The sequence below is a fragment of the Carcharhinus amblyrhynchos genome, chromosome 3 (assembly GCF_965287045.1).
Source record: "Carcharhinus amblyrhynchos chromosome 3, sCarAmb.v2.hapA, whole genome shotgun sequence".
Lineage (NCBI taxonomy): Eukaryota > Metazoa > Chordata > Chondrichthyes > Carcharhiniformes > Carcharhinidae > Carcharhinus > Carcharhinus amblyrhynchos.
This window is the reverse complement of record NC_137326.1, coordinates 97,066,972-97,092,760: the sequence shown is the minus strand read 5'-3', so window position 1 is coordinate 97,092,760 and position 25,789 is coordinate 97,066,972. Positions and strand designations below refer to the sequence as shown.

The following is a 25,789-nucleotide window of genomic DNA, read 5'->3' as shown; positions in this document are numbered from 1 at the left end:
TGAGTACTCTGGGGATGTCACAATTCACAGCCTATTTCAAATTAATACATATGAAAGGAACATTTTATCACATGTGCATTAGCCAGGATGAACTGCGACGTTAAGTAATCTATCATTTTGTCTCAGTTAGCCTAATAAATATTCACTTGCTAGATCACAAACCTGAAATACCAAGTCTTTTTCTTTCTCTCCAGATGCTACCTGATCCGCTGTGTATTTCCAGTGCGTTTTTATAATTTAAATTTCCATACTCATTGTGTGAAGGATGATTCTGTCCATGTTGACATAGGGTGGAATTTTACCGGCACGTCCACCCGAGTTTCGCACGATCCCCACAAGGCCAATGGAGAATGCTGTTCACTAAGCCTCACCTGCCCCCGGAATCGGGGTAGGCATGCCAGTAAAATTCTGGCCATTGTGTTAGGTGCCAACAAAGCAAATACTTTCGAGACAGCAAATCAGTTTGATTGTTGGCGATTCCCTATTTGGAAATAGTCAAGTTGCTGCATCTCTTTAGCTTCCTTGGGCCAGAACAAACAAAGGGACATGTGGGCAGGAAGGATATGAAAGGGGATTTGGGGTATGCATGACAGCACTTAATCCAAAGCTAGAAACTAAAAATGCAAGTTTGTGTTGCTATGACCTGCAAAAACTAACATGCCAAGGACAAACAAGTTAATCCACAAAAACAAACAAGCGAAGTGCTTTAGTATTTTTCACCCAGCTTTCTGAAGAGTGTTGTGACATTGAGTTCATTTTAATTTGCTTGATATTTACTTTATATTCACTTGCTGTTTGTTTAATTAAGCAGCGTAATATTTTGTTTACTTTTTAATTAATGTTTCTCACTCATCCTTCAAAAATTTCACATGATGGCAGCCACGTACAAAATCCAATTCACAAAGAAGCCCTATTGTTATGACTGTCAGTTACATTATTGTATGCATGGATTTTCATAGCACGGGCACACCGAGAAGTAAGGCATTCAGAATAGAGTGAGCAGCACCCAAAAGAATATCCAAGGCAAACCTTAAAAACTGGCCAGGATAACATTCAGTTCATTAATGAGAACATAGTGAGGAAGAGCAGAATGCCCAGCTTCCAGTGTTTAGGACTGACTAACTCACAAGCTTTCCACTGTCCATTATCAACTCAAATTTATGGAGGATCTGAGGAATAATCTTACTTAAAACAAAAGATAAATTCAGATTTTTAAATATATTTATTAGTAATTATTGGAACAATTATTTCTTCTTAGTGTGTCATGTGTGTTGCTTGCCTGGTTCTCTTCAAATATGTTTAAATACATCTTGTGAAGCATTTAATTTTATCTGCAATATTTATTCCAACAGATTATTACATGTCATACTACTGTGATTCCTGTTCCAAGTGATCCATGAAGATTGAAGGGAAGATTGAAGCAAAAAGGGAGCATGGGAAGAGGACTGGCAGCCAGTATAAAAGGGAAATTATAAGCTTTCTATCGGCATACAAATAGTGAAAAGATGGCAAAGGGAGGATACAGCTGATTAGGGATCAAAAGAGAGAATTATATATGGAAGCAAAGGTATGGATGTACTAAATGGATATTTTGCATCAGCCTTTACCAAGAAAGAAGATGCTGCTAAAATCATAGTTAAAAAGGTGGTTGAGATACTGCATGGGCTAAAAATTGATAAAGAAATATTAGAAGTATTAGAAATGCTGACTACTCTTAGTTGATAAATCATCAGGACTGGAATAGATGCACTTGAGGACACTAAGGGAAATAAACGAATAAAATTACAGAGATACTGACCATAATCTTCCAATTGTCCTTAAGCAAGAGATAGAATTTTCCAGCCCTCTCTGCTGGGGGGATCTTCAGGTCCTGCCAAAATTGATCCCTCACAGTGGGCTAAGTAAGCCATGCAAAATGCAGTTAGACTTCAGCAGAATTGGAAGATCCCAGTGGTGGCCAATGGCTTGCCACATCTGCTGCTTGGGGAGGGGGGTGGGAGGGCATGGAATGTAAAATCCCAGCCCGGGGCAGTGCCAAAGGACTACCAATTTTACACTTGTTCAATAAAAGGTGCAAGGATAAATCCAGAAACGGCAGCCTGGTCCATAGTGGTGGATCACTTTTAGATAAGGTAATGCAGGGTAAAATTAAAGTCGCTTGAACAAATATAGATTAGGGTTAAGAGAAATCAGGATGGATTTGTTAAGGGCGAATCACGTTGAACCAATGTGATATAGTTTCTTGATCACAAATCAAAGTGCGTTGATGTGGCTAATGCTGTTGATGTGGCATATATAGACTTTCAGAAGATGTTTGATGAATTTGCACACAACAAATTTCTCAGCAAAGTTAAAGCCCATGAAATACAAGGAATAGTGGGCAACAGGGATATGAAGCTGACTGAGAGACAAGGGGCCCTATTTTACCATTTTGATTCTAAGTGCTGGGTGGACTTGAAACTGGGAATGTTTCTGACTCTTTTGTTCTGAGAACTTTTGGACCCGTTCTCAGGCGCCCCCATACGCACTCTGCCTTAAAGAATATCAGCGAGTCTGAATCACACTTCACAAGCCTGCGTGCGGGGCTTAACATGCCCGAAACCCTGCAGCTCCGATCGGTGCCTCCAACTGCGCAGGATAAAAGGTTGAATGTGGCTCCCCTGCCACATCCTGCAGGCCAGATAGTGCCTCCCCCTGACCGCCACAGATATAGACCTACCCCCACGACATTACTGACCCCCCCACCCCCTCTGCCACCCAGACCGATCAATGGTCCCCCCCTCCCCTTCTCCCCCACTGATCTTAGGCAGAGTGGCAGCAGACCCACCTTCTCCCCCTCACCGATCTCAAGCAGAGAGCCAATGGACAGTTGGCACTTACCTCCTTATTAATTGGAGCGTCCGAATCAGACTTACATGGAGCATGTCTGTTTCACATGATTCTGGATGGACGAATGCGGTGGTAAAAGGGGAAGTGCCTGTAAAGTTGGGCGCGCAGCTTATTAAGTCAATTTAAATGCACGCAAATTTAAATAGCTGTCACCCCCATTTTGGGCGCGGTCCCGATTACGGTCATTTTCAGGCCTTGGTAAAGGGGGAACAGCAACAGCGGTGGGTGTGGATCACGCTACTTGCCTCACGCCCAACTTTACCAAGTTTCCGCACCCGAAAATGGGTGAAATGTGATGGTAAAATTGGGCCCGAGGGGTGGAAAGTAATGGCATTTTTGATTTTGGGACCAGAGGAAGGTAATCTAGTGGGGTTGGTTCCCCTCTGGCTGGCATTAGGATCACTCCTTTTCATGATATTAATGATGTAGAATTGGGTGTTGAGGGTGTGTGTATGGCACAATTCCACAATTTGCAGACGGCACAAAACTTCCAAGTATTTGGAACAGTGAGCAGGATAGTGACAGACTTCAAGAGGAAATGAGCAAGGTTGGTGGAATGGATAGACAGGTGGCAGATCCAATGTAGAAAAGTGTGAAGTGATATATTTTGGTGGGAAGAATGAAAAAAGCAAGATAAAGTAAAGGATACAATTCTGAAGGGAGTGCAGAAGGAGAGGAACCTGGGAGTATATGTGCACAAATCATTGCAGGACACATTGAGCAAGAAGTTAATAAGGCATACAACACCCTGCGTTTCATCAACTGAAACACAGGAAGGAATTCTCCTGTATCCCTGCCAGCATGAAGAATTCAGCAGGAGGCCCAAAAATCGGTTTCATGCTAGTGTGAACTTTCAGTAGGACTTTCTGATGGTGCCTGCCATGGCGGATCAGGGTGGTCAGGCAAAACCAACTTGCATTATGCTAATGGAATGTAAATGAAGACTGGACCGGAATCTTCCATGATTCTCTATTATGCCAGCAGGAGAAGATGTCTGGATCGATGTGACACGCAAAAGTCAGCACTTACCCGAAGGCGGCCTGGGCTGCTTTTGAAGATAAGGATGGAGGCCATGGCACCCCTGGACCTGGGAACACCACAGCAGTGGGTGAGGGAAGCGTCAATCAGCTGAATCTTCCAGCTTAGTGTCTTCAAGGAGGTCTATCTACCAGTATCAAAGTGTTCCCTGAGGTCCATCTACTTTCTTTAATGGTAGGTCAGTGATATTGGGAGCCTTTTCACTATGGTACCTGGGTGTGATGGCAGGATGTATGCCATCAAGCCCTCTCCACCATGGAAAATGGTGCAAAAACCCCAATGCATAATTAATTACATCAGACACAGAAGATATGGCATGATTTCCTGTTGGCCTCTGCAGCGTGGACCGCTCCCCGTTCACGCCACAAGGCCGAATCCCAATGGGAAAGTTCTACCCATACACTGCAAAAGCAAGTCACAGTGAACCTTTGTAAAATACTGGTTCAGCCCCAGCTGCAGTTTTGTGTCTATTACTGAATAGCATGTTTGAGAAAGGATATGAAGGCATTTGAGAAGATATATAAAAATTCATTATGAGAATGGTTTTGGGGATGAGAGTCTTCAGTTTCATACATAGCTTGGGCTGTAGAGGAAAGAAGGTCAGAGGAAACTTGATAGTGATTTTCAAAATCATAAGAATAGAGCCATTAGGGAGAAACTTCGACCATTGGCGTAAGGTTTGAAAACCAGAGGACACTTGTAACGACTCAGGAAGCCCGACTGGAAAAGAACATAGTTTATTACAGAATGCAAAGTAAAACCAATACTATGGTGGACACACACTAGTCCCACCATGGGGCTCAGTTCAGCAGACCCTAATCTGCACCCGCTTTATAAAAGGCTCAGGTAATGAGTTCCAACTGGGCAGGGCACTGCCTGTTACCAGAGGAAGTCAGGGAGAGCAATCAGTGATTCCCCATGAACCTTGTGGGGCGTTACAACACCAGCAATTTAAGATTACTGACAAAAGAACTAGAGGTGATCTAAGGAAAATGTTTTACGCAGCAAGTGGTCAGGATCTGGAATACATTGCCCAAGGGTCTGGAAGATTAAATTCAAAAGGAAATCAGATAATTATCCAAAGAATAAACATTTTCATCACAATGGGGCTGTAAATTCTACCCTTCGATTCCATACTGTGGTTCTATGATTCCAAAAGAAAGAATAGCGCATAAATGGTCAAATCTGTCATCAGTCCACAAACAGAAAGGAAATTGGTGCATCTTCAACTCTATTTGTTTCTCAGCTCTAACTCCCAACCTCTCTCTACCCCTCACATTAAAACCTATATTCCAGAAATAGCAAAGTGAAAGAGAACACAAGTAGATTCAGAACCTTACAATTGGTATGCAAAATAATGGATGCATTTTGTATGTATTGGTGAATTTCCCTTGTCAATGCTCGTACTCTTTTTGAGAAAAAAACAAATTGAGTGTGATCCTAAGGTTACTCAACCAGAAAGTACACTTCCAGTGGTAAGGAAGGAAGCCTGATGGGTCACAAGAGGTTCTGCACTGATTATTAAAAAGTTAATGCAGTAACTCAGACTGATTCCTGCCAATTCCATGCAAGGAGGATTGTATTGATAGAGTTGGAAACTCAGACTTTGTCCATAAGATTGATTTATGTCAAATTATTGGCAAGTTCCTCTGATGGATCAGGCCAAGAAGATACCTGCTTTTGGAACCCCAGACGGCCTGGTCCAATGTAAGGTCCTGGCCTTTTGTGTGAAGAATGCATTGGTACATTTAAGGGATTAAATAGCTGAGTGATTGCTGGATTGAGCAATAACAGTGTATTGATGATTAATTGAAGTACAGTGAACATGTGAAGATTACATTAAATGGTTACAATACTGAAAAAGGCTGACTAAGTGAAAAACCTGGCAAAGAGTCAGCTTTCCGAGGCCAAAGTTACCTACTTGGAGCAGGAGTAAGTGTTGCCTAGCGTAGCTTAAATCCAGGCAATAGTAAAAACTGAAATGGAAATAGTATGAATCCTTGGAATCAGTGGGTTCTACCTACCTTCCATCAACTAGTCATTCCTTCTGAAAACCAGTGTGGAAATCAATTGGACAGAGTCTTGTCAGCCAGCCTTTGAGAGGCTAAAGGCCATGTTAGTAAATTAGCCATTCTGGTTGCCCCAATCTTTAACAGGCCATTCAAAAGGAGCTGGTGATGCCAGTGACGTAAGGCAGGAGCAGTGTTGCTTCAAGGTGATGATGCTGGGATAGAATGATTAATCAATTATTTCTCTAGAAAACTTTCTCTAGAAAAAATAGTACCAAAAGAAGTACTTAATGATGAAGAAGGAAGTTTTAAGTCTTGTGTTAGCTCTTTAGTTACATGCATGCAAACTTTAATATTTAATGTGAAAACAATTTATTCTAAGGGTTATACATGTTTCAGGAGCCAGTAATGTGATTGCTGATGCTTTATCCTGAGCTTGAATAGACTATGGAATTCACAGACTTATTTTAAAAGAAGAGAAGAAACTTGAACTTCTTCGCAAGGTAGTATGTATAATTATAGGACTTTGGAAATCGCAAGTATTATCTGCAAGTAGGAGTGGGACTGACGGTTTTAGACTTTGGGATTTTTAAAGCCAAATGTGTGAAAATAAAAGAGACCTTAATTGTCATGGTAGAGGAATTACCATCAACAGAATCACTTCTCTGCCTTTCAGGTAGAAAATTTTAAGATAAATTTGATTAAAGAATTACCTATTACACATACCCCCCCCACCTTTCTTCTCACCTACCAACTTCACCACCCCCCCCACCCAATATCACCATTGCTCTCCCCTCTGTAACCTTGAACTTCCCTCCATTACTCTGGATCCTATCACATTCCGCCATTCGATAAAATCATGGCTAATCTAATAGGAACCTCAACTCTACATCCCTGTCTATTCCCAATAACTTTTCATTCTCTTGCTTATTAAGGATTTATCCATCTCTGATTTAAAAATATTCAAAGACTCTGCTTCCAATGTCTTTTCAGGAAGAGTTCCAAAGGCTCAGAGAGAAATAAAAAACTCCTAATCACTATTCTAGCCACGCACCCCACTTTCCCCCCCTTATTTTGAAATAGTGCCAGGTTCTGCCACAAGAGGAAACGTTCTCTCCACATTCATCCTGTCGAGACTCCTCAGGATCTTGCAAGTTTCAATCAAGTCACCTCTTACTCTTCTGAACTCCAACAGGTACAAGGTTAGCCCGTCCAACATTTCCTCATAAGACCAATCCAGGTATTAATTTAATAAATCTTCTCTGGACTGCTTCCAATGCATCTACATCCTTCCTTAAATATGCTGACCAATGATGTACACAATGCGCCAGCTGTGGTTTCACTAGAGTCATAGAGGTTTAAAGATGGAAACAAGCCCTTCGGCCCAACTTGTCTATGCTGCCCCTTTTTTAACTCTAAAGCTAGTCCCAATTGCCCAAGTTTGGCCCATATCCCTCTATGCCCATCTTACCCATGTAACTGTCAAAGCACTTTTTAAAAAGACAAAATTATGCCTGCCTCTACTACTACCTCTGGCAGCCTGTTCCAGGCAGTAACGATCCAGAAAAAAATACCCCTCTGAACCCTTATGTGGCTCTTCCCTCTCACCTTAAACCTATGCCCTCTAGTTTTAGGCTCTCCTACCCTTTGGGAAACAATATTGACTATCTAGCTGATCTATGCCCCTCATTATTTTACAGACCTCTATAAGATCACCCCATGCCTCCTACACTCCAGTGTGCTCTGTATAACTGCAGCATAAATAACCCGCTTATTTTATATTCAATTCTCTTGCAATAAATGATAACATTCTATGAACTTTTCCAATTACCTGCTGTCAGTGCACAGGAGGGGCAATTATACCAGCAGGATGGAGTGCTGGCGAGTCCCACCACCTTGGTCTGTGATTCAACTTCAGTGGTGGGGGGGGGGGGGTGCAGAATTAACATCATATGTCCACCGTCACAAACTCCTAAGTCATTGCCAAAGAATCCAATTGTCCGCTATTCCTGAAGTTTGGACCAAATTTCCTTCATTCACTATCAGCGGCATGGTAGCACAATGGTTAGCACTGCTGCTTCACAGCTCCAGGGACCTGGGTTTGATTCCTGGCTTGGGTCACTGTCTGTGTGGAGTTTGCACATTCTCCTCATGTCTGTGTGGGTTTCATAAGAACATAAGAACATAAGAACATAAGAAATAGGAGCAGGAGTAGGCCATCTAGCCCTTCGAGCCTGCCCCGCCATTCAATAAGATCATGGCTGATCTGTTGTGGCTCAGTTCCACTTTCCCGCCCTCTCCCCATAACCCTTAATCCCCTCTCTTATCAAAAACCCATCAACCCGCTTCTTAAAAATATTTAGCGAGGCAGCCTCCACCACTTCAACGGGCAGAGAATTCCAGAGATTCACCACCCTTTGAGTGAAGAAGTTCCTCCTCAACTCCGTTCTAAACCGCCTCCCCTTTATCTTGAGGCTGTGCCCCCTAGTCCTACTGTCTTTTTTGAGCGGGAAGAGTCTCTCCACCTCTATCCTATCCATCCCATTCATCATCTTATACGTCTCAATGAGATCTCCCCTCATTCTTCTAAACTCTAACGAGTACAAGCCTAGTTTATTCAGCCTCTCCTCATAGCTCAACCCCCTCAACTCCGGTATCAGCCTAGTAAACCTCCTCTGCACTCCCTCCAGGGCCAAAATATCCTTGCGCAGGTGCGGTGCCCAAAACTGCACACAGTACTCCAGCTGCGGCCTCACCAATGCCCTATACAGCTGCAGCAAGACCTCCCTACTTTTATATTCAATCCCCCTCGCTAAGAAGGCCAGCATTCCATTCGCCTTCCTGACCACCTGCTGCACCTGCAAGCTGGGTTTTTGCGACTCATGCACAAGGACCCCGAGGTCCCTCTGCACCGTCGCCTGCTGCCTCTGGGTGCTCCGGTTTCCTCCCACAGTCCAAAGATGTGCCAGTTAAGTTGATTGGCCAAATACTAAAAATTGCCCTTAGTGTCCTGAGATGCATAGGTTAGAGGATTAGTGGGTAAAATATGTATGGATATGGGGGTAGGGCCTGGGTGGGATTGTGGTCTATGCAGACTCGATGGGCCGAATGGGCACTTACTGTACTGTAGTGTTTCAATGATGATGAGCAATGCCATCCAATTTTAAATCTACACCGATTTCTAAGTGTGTCTGACTTCAGCTGCATAAACTCCCCAAATTGATCATATCTTCATCAGCTTCATGGTTCCTCAAACACTGTCCCCCATTTCATTCTCTGCAATCTCCAGTTAATCTAGAATTCTGTGGTTGGGGCGTTCGATCACACAAAGCTCTGCACCCCCATTTTTATGCTCTGCCAAGCTCCACTGGATTCCACTAAGTTCATTCAATACAGTTATCCTGAAGCTAAGCAAGTCCTTGTATAGACTTAGCCCATCATAAGTGAGTTCTTTCAGCCTTGAATCAGTGTTCAGCCCCTTCCATTCCTCTGATTAAGGTCTAAAGTTCATCTCCCAAATACCTTGGCTGAACCATTAGAAACTGACTTTCTAGTCGTTCTAGTCCCTGCAAACTATTGCCTTTGCAATAAGAAATAAAACTTTAAGTCCAAGGCACAGACTGTTCATAACGTATGAATCCAGTGAATCACATCAATGTGCGTTTCTCTCTCTTGCTTCCGTGTCTCTCTCTCCCCCTGCATCTCTCTCCATTTGCGCCTCTGTGTCCCTTATATATTTACAGAACTCAAATATTATGTCCTGGGATTTTGCTAAATATTTGTAACAACAGAATCCTTAATCAAACAAACACCACTGTTCACTGAGAAAGATTTTAACGATCAGGGTCAATGTCTTGTTAGATGTCATGTTATACAAATTAAAATATTAGCTCACACTTTAATAATATTAATAAAATGTACATATTTATTTTAACCAGATATGTGGCTGGGTAAAGTTCCAAATCTTTAAAAAAAACTGCTTTCAGCACCAGAGTTCACAAATGCCTGCGTGCAAGAAATTTTAGCTGTGCAGCGATTGGTCACGATCAGAGAATAGCCATTAAATAGAAGTCCGTAGACAGCAAACTGATGAGAATTAAGCAGCTATGGAATTCGTGACTCACAGGTGACCTGTTTCCTCACATAAATACGCTAACATCTAATAGAAAAATTCTCAACTTAGAGCATTTAATAGTACTTGTGACTCGTGAAGTAATACAGCAACAGAAGAGATTGCAGAACTTGAAAAAGTTCCATATCATAATTGACTCTTGATTGTATTGTCTGTGAATGTGAATTCAATATTCTTGCATGTGTGTGACATTTTTAAGTTAGCAACCAATCAATAACTGTCCGAGAAAGATCGGCAACAAACGTGCGTGTGCGTATGTATGTGCATGTGTGCGTGTGTAAGAGAGACTAAATACAAATTCACTTCTGTATTTTCGGTAAGATGTATTTTACATGCACTTGCATAAATGTATTACTTAGCTCTTGGTTAGTTCAATTATTTTTAATTATATTATTCATACAGTGATACTTATTGCGGTTATTTTTAATTATATTGTAATTATCTTGTCCAATTATAATGATGTTGCACCAAATGCCATTGTGAATGAGACACTGAGACTGAGCTTCAGAGATTAATTGCATTTTGTACACGAAAAGATTAATACCCTTCCTAAATTATATTCAATCCGTCATTGCTTTTCCATTGTCCGTAGGTTTATTTTGTCCTTTGTGTGGAAGGGAAATATTTTCGTCACTTCCTTTTCTTTCTTATTCTTCTATTGGGTTACAGTTCCACAATGGATGCAATTGCTCCTGTGCTTTCACAGGTGATCTTTTTGCATGTGGCTGCATGAGAATTAGCTTATCAATCATCAAATAGTAATGTAATGTACAGGATTCTTGCTGAAGAGATATGTCAACATGTCTCTTTTCTCAGCAATCATCAAATAGATGGAGTGGAGAAGATTCATCCCAGCTAAGCCCAATTCTGTCCTCATCCAAAAGGAAAAAAACAGACAGAAACCTCTCACATGGAGCCATCTGAATGAGAACCCTTGCAGGTTTTTCATTTTTATCCCTCCCTAATCCAAGAACATAGAGACCAACTGTAGGTTTTTTTTTCTGCTGACATGCCAAAGCAAGTGGACTAGACTTGAGTGGATCCATTTCTCTGTCAACATGTTTAGGCCTTTGCAAACATTTCAAATTGCTACCGTTCAACTTGCTTTGATGTTAAACAGTTTTAATGGCTTGTTGGTCTGCAATATTCTATTTTGTTATATTCTTTATTTTGTCATATTGTTATGTTTTTGTTTTTCTTTGCTACAGATGTTATTCTCACATTCAGCACTTCAGGCTAAAAGCCAAGCTGTTGCTTGTTATTAGTCGGAGTGTTCCCACCCAACATTTGGGCAATTTTGCAATAATCTCAAGGATTGAACAGAAAACTGTCGATTAGCTTGTAGTCCCAAAACTCTGACACCACCTTTCACCATCTCTTTTTTACAATGTGGAGCAAATATGTCAGTCCTGTAATATCAGTCTCCAGAGTGAGTGCTGTACATTGCCATAACATTCCTTACAAGTTTAAGAGATCCTACATGCCTCTGTCAACACTGGTGTTTTCACAACAGAACAGCTATTAGAAATCATTACTAATGCTAATTAACTGTTACTATGGCAATACATTCTTTCATTTACACTTTTCATTCAACCAATTAGTTGAGGTTTAAATAAGAAAACATAAAGCTTTTGCAGGTTAACAAATGTTCAATAAATATGCATCCAAAAAAGACTGACTAATTTGAAAGTAAACTAACATGCCAATTTTAATAAGCAAATGAATGTCAGAACTCTAACCGCGGTTGTAGTATGCTCTGCCACTTATCAGGTCCAAGTCTTATCTGCTGTTCATCCTCTTTAACACATGGGTACTGCTGGTGTGGCAAATCATCCAATTGACCATCCCAATAGATCAGACAGACTAATAACAATTGACAAAGCTCTTACATGCATCAAAGATAGAACAGACATTTGATTATGGGCAAGGCCTTCGTAAATTAAACATGGGTAGGTTTTCTCAGTTATCAAATGCAACAGCCAGAATCTAATACCAGTTAATGAAGAAAGACAGTGAAGAAAGTTATCTCGGATTGCAACAGGATTTTGATCAATTGGGCCAGTGGGTTGATGAATGGCAGATGGAGTTTAATTTAGATAAATGTGAGGTGATACATTTTGGTAGATTGAACCAGGGCAGGACTTACTCAGTTAATGGTAGGGTGTTGGGGCCCATTACACAACAAAGGGATATAGGCGTAAATGTTCATAGCTCCTTGAAAGTGGAGTCACAGGTGGACAGAGTGGTGAAGAAAGCATTCAGCATGCTTGGTTTCATTGGTCAGAACAATAAATACAGGAGTTAGGACATCTTGTTGAAGTTGTACAAGACATTGGTAAGGCCACACTTGGGGTACAGTTCTGGTCACCCTATTATAGAAAGGATATTAAACTAGAAAGAGTGCAAAAACAGATTTACTGGGATGCTACCGGGACCTGATGGTTTTGAGTTATATGGAGAGGCTGGATAAACTGGAACGTTTTTCTCTGGTGCATTGGAGGCTTAGGGGTGATCTTACTGAGGCCTATAAAATGAAGGGCAAAGATCAGCTAGATAGTCAATATTTTTTCCCAAAGGTAGGGGAGTCTAAAACTAGAGGGCATAGGTTTAAGATGAGAGGGGAAAGATACAAAAGTGCCCAGAGGGGCAATTTTTTCACAAGCTGCCAGAGTTGGTAGTAGAGGCAGGTACAATTTTGTCTTTTAAAAAGCATTCAGACAGTTACATGAGTAAGATGGGGATACAGGCCTGTTTCCATGCTGTAAACCACTACAACTCTATCCTGAATAAAGGTCTTTTAATAACTATGGTAACCATTTATATAAAATTGGTTAATAAAGGGCAGCAAAGTACAGGCAAGAAATGCTGGCCTTGCGATCGACACTTCCATCCCATGGTAGAGTCAAAAAGCATTAGAAGAAACCAACTTAATCTACATTTGTCAGGGGGCACACACCTGACTATCAAAATAACTCACTTTTTTTGTAATAGTCCAAAATGCAAATTTCTTAAACTACAGATGATTTTAATACTGTGAATGAAAGCTTGATCAACAATCTTTCAGTCTAGTCCCACTCCCTTCGAATGTTAACCTTCATTGTCGACATGACAACCGGATTCAAGTACTCTACTACAAAATGAACGATTCTTGGAATTCAAACAATGAGGTGTTGGTTGCCAATTATACCAAGAGCGACTAACGTCAATGAATTTTCCCAAGAACTTCTGTTCCCAATAAAAATCTCAAAAAAACCCCAATCGTGAAAATTTTTTTTGTGACAATGGTTTTCTCCAGTGCTCTGGTTCCTTCCACAGTCCGAAAGATGTGCTGGTGCATTGGCCATGCTAAATTCTCCCTCGGTGTACCCGAACAGGTGCTGGAGTGTGGCAACTGGGGGATTTTCACAGTAACTTCATTGCCGTGTTAATGTAAGCCTACTTGTGACACAAATAAATTAACTCAACAAAATTCTATGACCACATTCAGTTTTTGTTAATGTGGACTGAAATCAAAATGTAAATCCAATCTTTACCCAGTTTGCCCACTTCAAATCTTACCTTGCCAACAGGCTCCAACTGTTAGTTGCATGTCAATGTGTGATGGGTGGATCGGCCAATCATCCGTCACCAGGTATGGGTCATAAGTCACTCCATCCACGTACAGTGTCACCACGGGAAACTCAACATTGACAACATAATAATGCCATTCCTTGTCGCAGATCTGGAGCGGAGAAAGACTCTAGCTATAACTCATTTTCAAACACACAATAAAAACCTTTGACCACATTCTTTTTTTACATCACATGGAGCAAATAATCTAATCATCCTATTACTTAGCTTGCACGTTATAGCTCATTCAACACTATCCTTCTTTCCAGTGCTTAACAGCCAGCCTTGCAAAAATAAATTACATTAAGACATTATGACAGACAATGTGCATTATTGCTACCAGAGAATTGGAATAATTAAATAGTTTGAACCTTCTTTCCTGCTCTTGGTAAATGCCCAATTTAATCACCATGATAAAAGTCCAATAAGACAATTGCTGTTTAAATCCTAATCACATTTGAAAGAATTCCCAGCTCTATTTAAAGGCAAATTCATTTGCCTTCCTATATAGCTTGAATGCACACAATATTTAGATTTAATTTTTGATCTAGAACTCATACTTGTGAGAAATGAGACAATAAAACAAATGGGTCTGTTCAAAGTGGATGTAGTCAGCAGAATTTTATCATTATTCAACAGGGCAGAATCTGAAAATCCATTTTTATTCATTCTGTCTGTGGAAAATATGTAAATTATCTTTCTCACTAGTTTATTTCAAAACAAAGCAAGTGGTTCTTTGCTATGGACAGGTAGAATATAAGTTAAGATTAATTACTTCATTTCTCAATACAATTTAAGATTAATTACTTCATTTCTCAATCCAGGGCTTCCCCTGCAGATAGGAAGTCTAGTTTCTTCATGGTACAGAACCTCCAGGTGCCCAGTGTGATTCATGACAATGTCAACTTGTAGTTGAATGCAGCGCAATGAATAAACTCAACGCCTTGTTAATGATTAACAGCAGTGCTAATTTGTGTGGCAGAATAAATATTAAAGATGGTTATCATGTTAAAACAAAGTATATTGCAGTTTTCATTTGCTTCAGATCATGGACACCATTTCTGAGTCATCACAAGAGAGTATTCAAATTTTAATTGGTCTGACTTGCATAAGAAAACTCAAACTGATTGTTTTGTGACATCCCGTACACCCCTACAAAATCCAGAGATGCTGAGTGCCTTTCCTTCTCATTTGAATGGAATATTTAATTCAGAATGCTCATTAATTTAAGTACTGCCAACTGATGTTCCCCATGGGAATGCTGCTTCTGTGTGTCCTGAAGAATGAGTTCTTATAAACTGGAACTGCAGAGACATTTTGCTTCAATGGGGGAAGGGAATTGACACCTCACAGTCAGCAATAAACAGGAATCATAGAATCCTACAGTGCTGAAGGAGGTTATTCAGCCCATCAAGTCTGCACTGACAACAATACCACGCAAGCTCTAAGTCCGTAACCCAACATATTTACCCCACCAATCCATGTAACCTACACATCCTGGGATGCTAGGGGCAATTTAGCATGGCCAATGCACCTAACCCGCACATCTTTTGGACTGTGGGAGCAAACCAGAGCACCCGGAAGAAACCCACGCAGACACGGGGAGAACATGCAAACTCCACACAGGCAGTGACCCAAGCCGAGAATCGAAATCAGGTCCCTGGAGCGGTGAGGCAGCAATGCTAATCACTGTGCCACAATGCCACCCCTAAGGAGCTGGATTAATTCAAAAATCTGAGAAGTATCTGGGAAAGCCAGGTGGCCTGGTGTCTGAACTTGGCAATTAGCTGAACAGGCCAAGAAAGGCCAAAAAGTAAACAAACAAAGCTATGGACCAGGAAGTTTTTGGCATTTTTTTTTGTGGGCAGTGGAACAAGTTAACTGGGTGCACGTAGGCTGGTGCAAGTCAAGTAACGTCCGTTTGACAAAATGAAAGTCAGGCAATTTTTATTACTGCTGGCAATCTCCATAAAAACAAACTGTTCTCTCATTGAGCTCAGAATGGGCTCAAAAGGATCGATCTTCATCTGTCCACTAATTAAATCCTGTGGCCTTTGATTCATCACTTGTACCACTGCTACTTCCTTTTGCCTTGCATCACCATCTCTTATGTCACTTAATCTCTCCTGCCTCACAGGCTCACTAACTTGTTCATTCATTTTCTTCCCCCTGCCTTGCCTCCATATTTGCTTAAAACCTGCATGTTACATCACTAATGTTTCCCAGTTCTGGTAAAAAAGACTGTAAAATGTACCAAAAGCACTCTTAATGACCCTATCCACCTGTGACGTCACTTTTAGGGAACTCTGTACCTGTATTTCCAGATTCCTCTGTTCAACTGTGCTCTTCAGAGTCCTATCATTTACCCTGTACGTTCTACTTTGGTTTGTCCTTCCAAAGTGCAATACCTCACACTTGTCTGCGTTAAATTCCATTTGCCATTTTTCAGCCCATTTTTCTAGTTGGTCCAAGTCCCTCTGCAAGCTTTGAAAGCTTTCCTCACTATCCACTGCACCTCCAATCTTTGTATCATCAGCAAATTTGCTGATCCAATTTACCACATTATCATCCAGATCATTGATATAGATGACAAACAACAATGGACCCAACACCGATCCCTGCGGCACACCACTCATCATGGGCCTCCACTCAGAGAAGCAATCCTCCACAATCACTCTCTGGCTTCTTCCATTGAGCCAGTATCTAATCCAATTTACAACCTCCCCATGCATACCTAGCGTACCCAATTGAGCTCATCCTCCAGTCAATGACACTGTGAGGACTTTGTCTCCTTTTTAATCCTCTGTCATGCATAACCTTCTCTGTTTTCTTTCCTAGGTAACTCTGGAACGCACCCAAGGACATCTGCAAGCCAGGCCCTCATCTCAGGTTTCTGAGAGCACTCTGGATAAGGAACCTGGTGACAGTGGCCAGCCACACCATCCACCATTGTGGAGAGACACAGCTGAATGGAACCTAGATATAGAGATAGTTGGGTTCACAATCTAGTGAGAACGGCACACAATCTGATCCACAGCAGGAGACGGCAGGGACATCAGAAGTTGCCAACCTTTGATTACTGCTGGAAGCCAGTATCCCACTAAGTCCCAGTCAGATGATGTGCCTCAGAACTCCCTCCTAACTCAGTCACGTGAGAAATAGTGACCGTCATGGGAACTTCAGGAAGAGATGTCAGCTGCGCTCCTCAGATTAAAATGAACAATGGAGGTGTTTGTCTGCATTCAGTCTGAGGTGATCGTGCTGGCCTTTCAATGTATCAAGTTAACAGTGGCAGGTCGCTGGCTGCTGTGTAGACCTTGGTCTAGGACATTATTCTTCCACTGTTGCAAGAGCAGCATTGCCTGCTATAGCCTATCAGCGACTGTGTGAGGGGGTGGCAGGCTAGCTCAAACTTAACCAATGGTGTTTTAAAACCTCACCAGTTAACTCCCTGAAAATAATGTGGTGTTGGCAATGAAATCTTGCACTGAACTTTAAACTTTAAGCTGAATTGGAGAGGCCAGGTGTACTGGGCAATGCGAGGTGGCAAATGAGCCTCAAAGTTCCAAGTGAAGTACATGTCACCAGGTACACATCATTTATATGATGTTATGAAACATGCCGGTATCATTGCATATCGACATGCCCTATTGATCCAGTGTGGCGGCGGGGCGGGGGGGGCGGGGGAGGAATGATTCCAGCTAGCACCCCATTTAATGAGCAGGCATGACATTAAGATTCACATAAAGTATGTTCCGGATGTCGCGCAGCGGGAAAAGTGCCCTGCTATTGGAGACCTGATGGCACCACAGCGGCATAAAGCTGAGCTTTGCCTTGTCGTGATATTTTCTGCTCACACCCACCATGATGCCCACAGCAGATGAGAATGGAAAATCCTGGCTTTTATCACGCTCTCTCTCCAGATGCTGGCAGACTTGCCAGACTGAGTGCTTTCAGCACCTTCCCCCTTGATTCAAGTTCACACAGCTGCAATTTAACAGCAGAATAAAACATTGTGCATAATTCTCTTTGCAAGACACTGCATCCTTTGATATGCAGATCACAGTTCTCATATACTTCTTCATCCTATTTTACAAATGGCGCTGTAACGCCTCCAAAAGCTATTTTAATTACAGTGTAGACCGAGCATGATTAAGTTGTTAATGATTGTGTTTATTGGCTGCAGCTTCCTCCTTATTGACAAAACTGGATGATAAACTAAACAGTTTTGCTTTGTTTTGCAACCAGCAAGACAATTAAACATTAAATGTATTGATGCTTCATTCCACAAATGAGTCTGGCTGGAGAACAAGTGGATCAGGATGATTTTGAAGGGTCCACAGCTCGAGTCCAAGATTACAAGAACTGGCAGTTATGGAGTTAGCTGGAGCAAGATACTGCAGGATGATAGATAGACAGCTTCCACATTTAAAAAAGTGAGGAGGGGAAGATTTGGCTCTGGACAATTTACAGAGCAAAACGTGGAACAAATGAGAGGAACACAGCTGTTACCAGCAGCATCAGCTATAGGCAAGGCACGTATCAAATACTATTCCATCAGTGAGCTTCTGAGGTTTTACTGTGGACTTAGTATCATCACCATTACTAATGTCTTATGGTCCTTCATACAGTTGCATCTTCACTTACCTATTTGAAAAAAAAAGCAGGCTTCCGATGACTCCCCCATACGCTCGTTCTTCATAGCACTAACCATAGGGGATGGGGCCACCATAACAGATTCAAATACTCACGAACATGTCATTTATATACTGTTGTGAAACACATCATCATAACTGCACACCAACGTGCCTTATTGATCCAATGTGTTGGGGGACAGGGGCGGCAGGAATGATTCGTAGTGCAATCCTTATTCAATATCCTCACACAAGAATGTCACATCGAGGATCATCTTATAGCTATTGTGATTCAGAAGTCTCACAGTTGCCCAAGGGCATTAAGACAAATTCTAACATCTACACTTCCAGCCTGGCTGCAATCAATCAATTTACTACAAATCACAATCAAATCTCAAACCATCTAGTCCAAATGTTTCAGAACATGAGGCAGTGCACTTAGTAGCCAGTTGAGCAATGTCCATGTATCAACAGTAAGCTGCAAAGATTATTTCTGTGCAGCACAGGTATACAGTCAGTTAGTACTAATGTATAATACCCCCTCAGCTGATAGTGCACAACCTGCATCTCCATAGATATCACTCACTGCTTTCCCTCACCGCTGAAGAAAAAGTCCACCTTTTGCAAAAACCAAGTAAAAGTGCAATACTTTTAATAATCTGATCATCAGAACACTGGAAAGCATCTTGACAATGTTTGCCCCAATGACAAGATGGCATAGGATAAAAGTCATGTCAAATTATTTGATAAACAGATGTAGAGGAAGTTTGATTTCTATCATTTGTTGTTTGAATTCACTTTCCACAGCAAATAATTTATTCACCAGCTGTGGGGGAAATCAGCTTAATTAAACCATTTTGAAAATAAACTGTATTGTGAATGTAAATGAAGTTTGACTTCTTTCATTTCCACAAGGGCTGGGTGAACAGAAGAGGGAGCCCCTCTGCTTCTGCATTATAGTTGAAGTGAGTGACAATTGTTGCTGATTGTTCAATAGCCATGAGCCAGAAAATAAAACACAAAGCAATGACATTAGGGCCTAAACAAGGAAGCTTCAATGGCACGAAGATGAAACCAAAATGGTTGAGAATATTGAATACAAACAGGTAATGGAAAACATCTTGAAGCAACATTAGCAGTGTGTGGTAACATGACCTTTTTAAGGGGCGATACTTTGTGGGTCACGTAATTGGGCTGAACCCTATGGCTAAAGAGTTCTGCTAATTTGTAAAGTCTAATGGGGTATGCCATTTTCATTCTGCCCCATATCACCCAGCCTTGAATGGCTAGGAAGAGAAAGCTCTACAAATGTTTAAAGCTTCAATAAAAAAAATCAAGTTTATAGGCCATTAACTTTATGTATGGTATGTTACTTGCTGTTGTACAATACAACTCCAAATGCTACCACTGGGGTTACGCCAGCTGAATTATTAATGGGATAACGTCTGTGAACCTGCTTGGATTTGATATTTCCAGATTTGTCGGGGAGGTTAGGCAAGCCTCCCAGAAAGAACACCATGACTGGCAGAAACAGACCATCCAAGATCAGTGACCTAATCTTGGCAAGATATTATGCTGGTGGACCAGCCCAGGATTTGCCTGAGCGAATGGGACCAGTTTGGTACTTGTTGGAAGTACAAGATCACCGTGTAAAAAAACATGTGGATCATTTGAGGAAGACAGCTGGGCCAGAATCAGGAGACCAACAAGTGCATCCTGCTGCAGATTCAACAGTCTCAGCTTTGGAATCAGGGGTACGTGTGGCGTGTTGAGTCTGGGCCGTTCCCAGTTTCTGTAGCCAAGCAGGAAGAAGCCACTGGGGAAAATGTCGACACTAAGTTGATGGGTTTGCCTTCTCTTTAGCCAGACCGGATTTATTACTTGCTGAAGGACCCTGCATTGAGTTGAGGTTTGCACAAGAATTCAGAAGCCTCCAGACTGATTGTCTTCGTAAATGGACTTTCCCTTGGACTCTAATATGATATTATGTTTATGTGCCTATATATAATGTTTCTCTTTTGTTTTCACTCATTGGTGAACTCAAGAGTTGGGAGAGTGGGGGCAAAGAGGAGTATGGTAATGTGGCCCCTTTAAGGTTTGACCCCTAACAGAGAGGCTGCACAGGAAGCTGGTCCAATTGGGAACGATGGCACATGTCCAGTTGGAGCCAAAGAGGAGGCGAGAGTAGAGCAGTGCAAGAGTTTTCGATCAGACCCTTAACTTGTATATACATTAGTTAATAAACCCTTCCTTGTTGCAGTCACAATGAGCCACTTCTGCTAATTACACCGTGCAGCAGGTGGGCATGAGGATGAGTGGAAACTTGGAAAGAGATAGGTAAAAGGAGCCTGAAAAACATGGAGATTAAGAAGTAATTGCTGTGCTCGAGCAGGATCAGTGACCCAGAGCAGACTGGCCCAGCAGATCAACTCCAGGCAGAGAGTTAGTTCAGAAATGGTGACCAGCTGGTTCTTCCAATTTGGTTGTTAACAAGCGCACACAGGGAAAAGCAAACATTTGCTTCGGGCAGTGATTTGAATTGCATTTCTTTTTCTATTGGGAGACTATTTTAAATCTTACTTGGAAAATAAAGGCAACAAGCAGAACCAAGTTGGTATTTACGCATACATTTTGCATGCTTTGTTTCTTTTGAAGTTTACATCATTAATGATTTAATACATGAGGGAATGTGTGCTGTTCCATCTCCATGGCCAATAACGCACTGGGAAACAATAATAGAATTGAGCATTGTGCGCATAGGATTATCCCTCGCTGAGGTGATATTCAATACAGCTCATTATAGTGGGAAATGCTTTTATGTGCCATATCCTTATCCATTAACTTCTTGAAAATTAGGTCATAGGAGAGAATGGATTCCAAAATCTTCCCCAGATTACAAACTGAATACTTACAGAAGGTGTTATGCACATTTTACAGCTCCTCAAGAAGCTGGGTCGATTTGAAAAATAGTTGAATTGTTTATATATTACTGGACATAAATCTTCTGTATAAAAGTAGCAGTGCACTCCTCTCAGAGAGTGCTGTCACTGCTAAAGAAAGTTGTGCAGTGAAAGATAGGATCCCTGATTATTTCTTGCATTAGTTTGCCCCTCAGGGAACAAAACCCTTCTATTTGCCATCATCCAACATTCAATTTTCTTTTCAAAATGCCACTTTAATGTCAAAGTGAAACGAGATTCAAACAAGGTGCCTTGGTGAGATTTGCCACAATGTTTAATATTTAAATCAGATTCTTGACACTGTTGTGGCTCACAGGATCACACAGCTGCAGAATATTATAATGGGGGTGTTCAAAGCAAAGAAAAATCTTTGTCTTTACTTCTTCAGAACTTTGGGTTCTGAAGAAGAATCACTTGAGTCAAAACATCAACTCTGTTTTGCTCTCCACATCAACGCCCACAGATGCTGTCAGGTCTGTTGAGCTTTTCTAGTATATTCTGTTTTTATTTCTGATTGCCAGCATCCACAGTATTTTGCCTTCATCTTTCCTCTTTTCATTTGATATTTAGAGGAAGGATCAAGGACTTTACAGGCCCGATTTTACCATTGCGTTGCACCCATTTTTGGGCGTGAAAACTTGGTAAAGTCGGCTGTGAGGTGGATAGCGTGGTCCAAGCCCGCTTCTGCGCTGGTTCCGCTCCACCCCCCCCCACCAAGGCCCAAAAATGGATGCATGCATTTAAATTGACTTAATAGCCTGTATGCCCAACCTTATTGGCACTTCCCCCTTTACCACGTCATTCGCCAATCCAGAATTGGGGTGAAACAGACATGCATCACAAAGGTCCGATTCGGGCACTCCAGTTAGTGGGGAGGTAAATGGCGAATGTCCGACGGCTCTCTGCTTCAGATTGGTGGAGGGAGGGGGGTGCATAGAAGGTGGGTCTGATGGCTTGCTGCTTGAGATTGGTTGAGGGAGGAGTCCACCACCACTCTGCCTGAGCTCTGTGAGGGGGTGAAGAGCGGTCTCACGATCGGCCTGGGTGGTGGAGGGGGTGGGGATTTAAGGAAGTCAGTAATGTTGTGGGGCTGGTGCAATGTCTGTGGGGCCCAGATGGAGGCATTATTCAGCCGAGGAGCGATGAGGCAGGGGAGCCGCATTCTATCATTTTACTTCTGCGCATGCACAGTTGGGAGCATCAATCAAAGCTGCAGGGTTTCGGGTGTGTTAAGCCCCCACCACAGGCTTCTGCAGCACGACTCAGAATTGCTGATATTTTTGCAGGCAGAGTGCGCATGGGGGCGTCTGAGAACGGCTCTAAAATTCGGATTGGAAACACTCCCAGTTTCAAGTCCATCCTGCACTTTGAATCATAATGATAAAATAGGGCTTTACAAGTTAGAATTGCAAATTAATCAAATGTCATTGCTTAAATAGAATGTTTCCATTTTGACTTGGAATGAATTTATTAGGAAAATGTTTCCAGCTTTGAATGTGGGTAAAGAATCAAAACAATGGTTTCTTTTGGGTATTTTGTTTCCTCTTTCCTCTACTGAAGTTATTTCACTCTCACTGGCTGATACCCCTTAATACTTACTGCCTGCTTGTGAGTGGCTATGAATTAGGTGTGGGCGACACTGCTTAAGAGTACGAACAGCTGAGCCAACCCTATATCACCAAATATACAAGCATACAGTTCTCAACAGAGGTGACTCAACAGTGAGCAGGACCTGGAACTGTAGTTAGTACTTTTCTCCTTGCTCGCCAAGTGGCACTGAGGCCAAATGTAACAAAATGACTGCTGGCCCAACAGCCCAGGAACCAAAGTTGGGATCCTACGTTGCAGTACCATGCCCTGAAGAACTTGCCAACTAAATCATTGGGGTTAATCTCAATAAACCTCTCTTTGCGCAGGTTTCACAGTGAAAATGATAAAACTGAACGATTAGTTCAAACTTCACTCTCAATCTTTCAACAAATCTGTCTCAAATCTTGTCACCATTCAGATATTTGCCTCATGGGCAGGTTTTGTATCATTCCATTATTTTAACAATACACTGTAACGAATTATGCAATAAGGAAAAGGGCTGCCATTTTGAGATTGTCCACATCTAACTCAGCCTCCAATCCACATCAAAAGGTCAGGCTGACTGCTGATCACTCTTGATGCCAACAGATAACTGTGGCCAAGCATTTGTTGCATCACTGAACATATCACTAACAGCACAGCACAAAGTTAGCACCAGTCTAAAAATAGCAACAAATCATGGAGGACGCAGTTCAAGTTGAACAAGTGAACTGAGAGAGAATGGTAATCAAGTTCACTATGGATCTTGAGATTTGTATTACTGTGGCATTTCTTTTCAATTTGTGCTTAGGGTGTGGTTCTAATGAAAGGCCACAGAGCTGACCTCTTTTCACTGGTGCTGCCAGGTCGACTGAAGACTTCCAGCACTCTGCTTTCAGTTCCGATTTGTAGCCTTTGAAGTATTTTGCTTTTGGTCATTAACTCTGAGATGTCTCGAAGTAACAATAGATGTTGTTTACAATGTAGAAGGCATTCTAAGTCAACTTCAGAGTAATGGACTCAAGCCATGTCTAAGCTCGACCACATATGGGTGGCACATCTCCTTCCTTGCATATTAGTGAGCCAGTTGATCTTTCATTGCCAAATTACCAGATAAGGTAAATTAAATTTTACAACTTGTTATGGGGGTTGACCCGTGGTCTATGTTGTGGTCACTGAGTGCAATAAACGACAGGACTAAACTCCAACTTGGGTGTCACTTGGCCCAATGTTATTACACCGTTAATGCATGAATACACAATACTTTAAGCTTACCCACAAAAAAAAAATCATGTTACTGTAATTCCTGACACTGTTTGAAAGCCTTTGTGTAGCCGCACATTGTGCCCACGTGCCAAAAAGGCAGTGATACTATCAAAACAATGTAAGAACCTTGTTTTGATGCCAGAGCCCAAGTCTACCACTATACAGGAGGTTGCTACAAACAGCCTCACTAGCTCAGTCGATAGATAAGGTAACTCTTAATCCCAGGGTCAAGGGTTTGAGCTCCCTGTGGGGGAGATAGATTTTTTCTTTTAAAAAATATTTTATTCAAAATGCGCTTTTATTGATTTTTACCAACTCATCAAGAGATTATAAATTGATAGTCTGAGGTGGAGCTGATAAGTACCAGCTCCATGATCGATCTGGATTAATTCCGAGATTCATTTATTATTGATTTTTAAATGGCTTTCTTGCTTCATTATTTATTTTTAATGCATGATTTCACTCTGCTCTCTTAATTCCGCCAACGGTGCCATTTTACCTTTTATAGAATTAAGGAGCCAACTCCCTGATGCAGCCTGGCAAGATGTTGCTGACAGGATGACTGCACAGGTACAAGAAATGCTCCCCCTATGTGACACTGTCAATAAATGCAGCCAATCATTCTACATTGGAAGGATGGGCAAATTGTAAGTAAACGAGGAAAGATTGGATCGGTGCCCATGAGGACATGTCTGAAAGAATCATGCTGCTCCTAGTTTCCCTGCTATGGGAACAGGATGATGGAAAAAAAAGACAGCTGGGACTCCACTTCCATAGCCCGTCCCCATGTTTTGAAAGGTAATTGTACAAGTATTCTGTGCGCACGTCAGAAGTATGCAGAGCAGGCGGATCGAGATGTCATTCAGCATCTAATGCTAATTTGGTGCCTAAGTTGCCAGTGCTGCTAACGCCCGGTCTTAAACACACAGAGATGAACAAGGGAATCTGCACAAGCCCTACTTAAAAGCAACACGTTCAATTTTCAAGTGTGGGGATGCCATCGGCAAACATTTAATTGTTGCAGAATGAGTGAAAATACTGCAGTGTTAGATGAGTTGACAAAAGGTTCTTTCAGTCAGAAATGAATGGTGTCGGAACTTTGTGGGGTGATCTTTCCGCTCGTTCATGCCACGCTTCCGCTGCAGTGAGGCCAGAGATGGGACAATCCCACTTTTGTGAATGGTCAGAAAATTCCGACCTCAGGAGTATCGGGGATTATCTGATTGCCCTACTTGTTTCCAGTCAACTGGGTTGTAGCTGCAGTTCTAAAACAGCACAGGGAGCAAAGGCAGCATCAGGGACAAATTCTTCACAACGGGAGGAAGAGGAAGATTCTCTGAAGGTAGTCTTACCCATCCTATGGTTGCCATGGAGCAGAACCTGCAAGCAAGGCTGCACACCAAGATGACGATCAGAGAATTATGGATGGCACAGTCAGTGGTTGCCAAGGTGATCTGGCCTTAGTTCCTATGCTGGCAGATTTGTCAGAGTGGAGTAGACATCATTCCCAACACATCTCAGCTTACATAAGAACATAAGAAATAGGAGCAGGAGTAGGCCATCTAGCCCTTCGAGCCTGCCCCGCATTCAATAAGATCATGGCTGATCTGAAGTGGATCAGTTCCACTTTCCCGCTGTCTCCCCATAACCCTTAATTCCCTTGTTTGTCAAAAACCTCTCTAC

The 25,789-nt window shown here is 41.9% G+C and overlaps 1 protein-coding gene across 1 annotated transcript in view; it reads right to left on the bottom strand.

Moving 5' to 3' along the window:
* clstn2a (calsyntenin 2a) overlaps positions 1-25,789 on the bottom strand; it is a 517,709-nt gene that overhangs the window by 41,098 nt on the left and 450,822 nt on the right. The window contains exon 10 of the mRNA XM_080185553.1: positions 13,627-13,789. Within this exon, the coding sequence (XP_080041679.1) occupies positions 13,627-13,789 (163 nt within the window). The remainder of the gene's footprint in view (positions 1-13,626; positions 13,790-25,789) is intronic.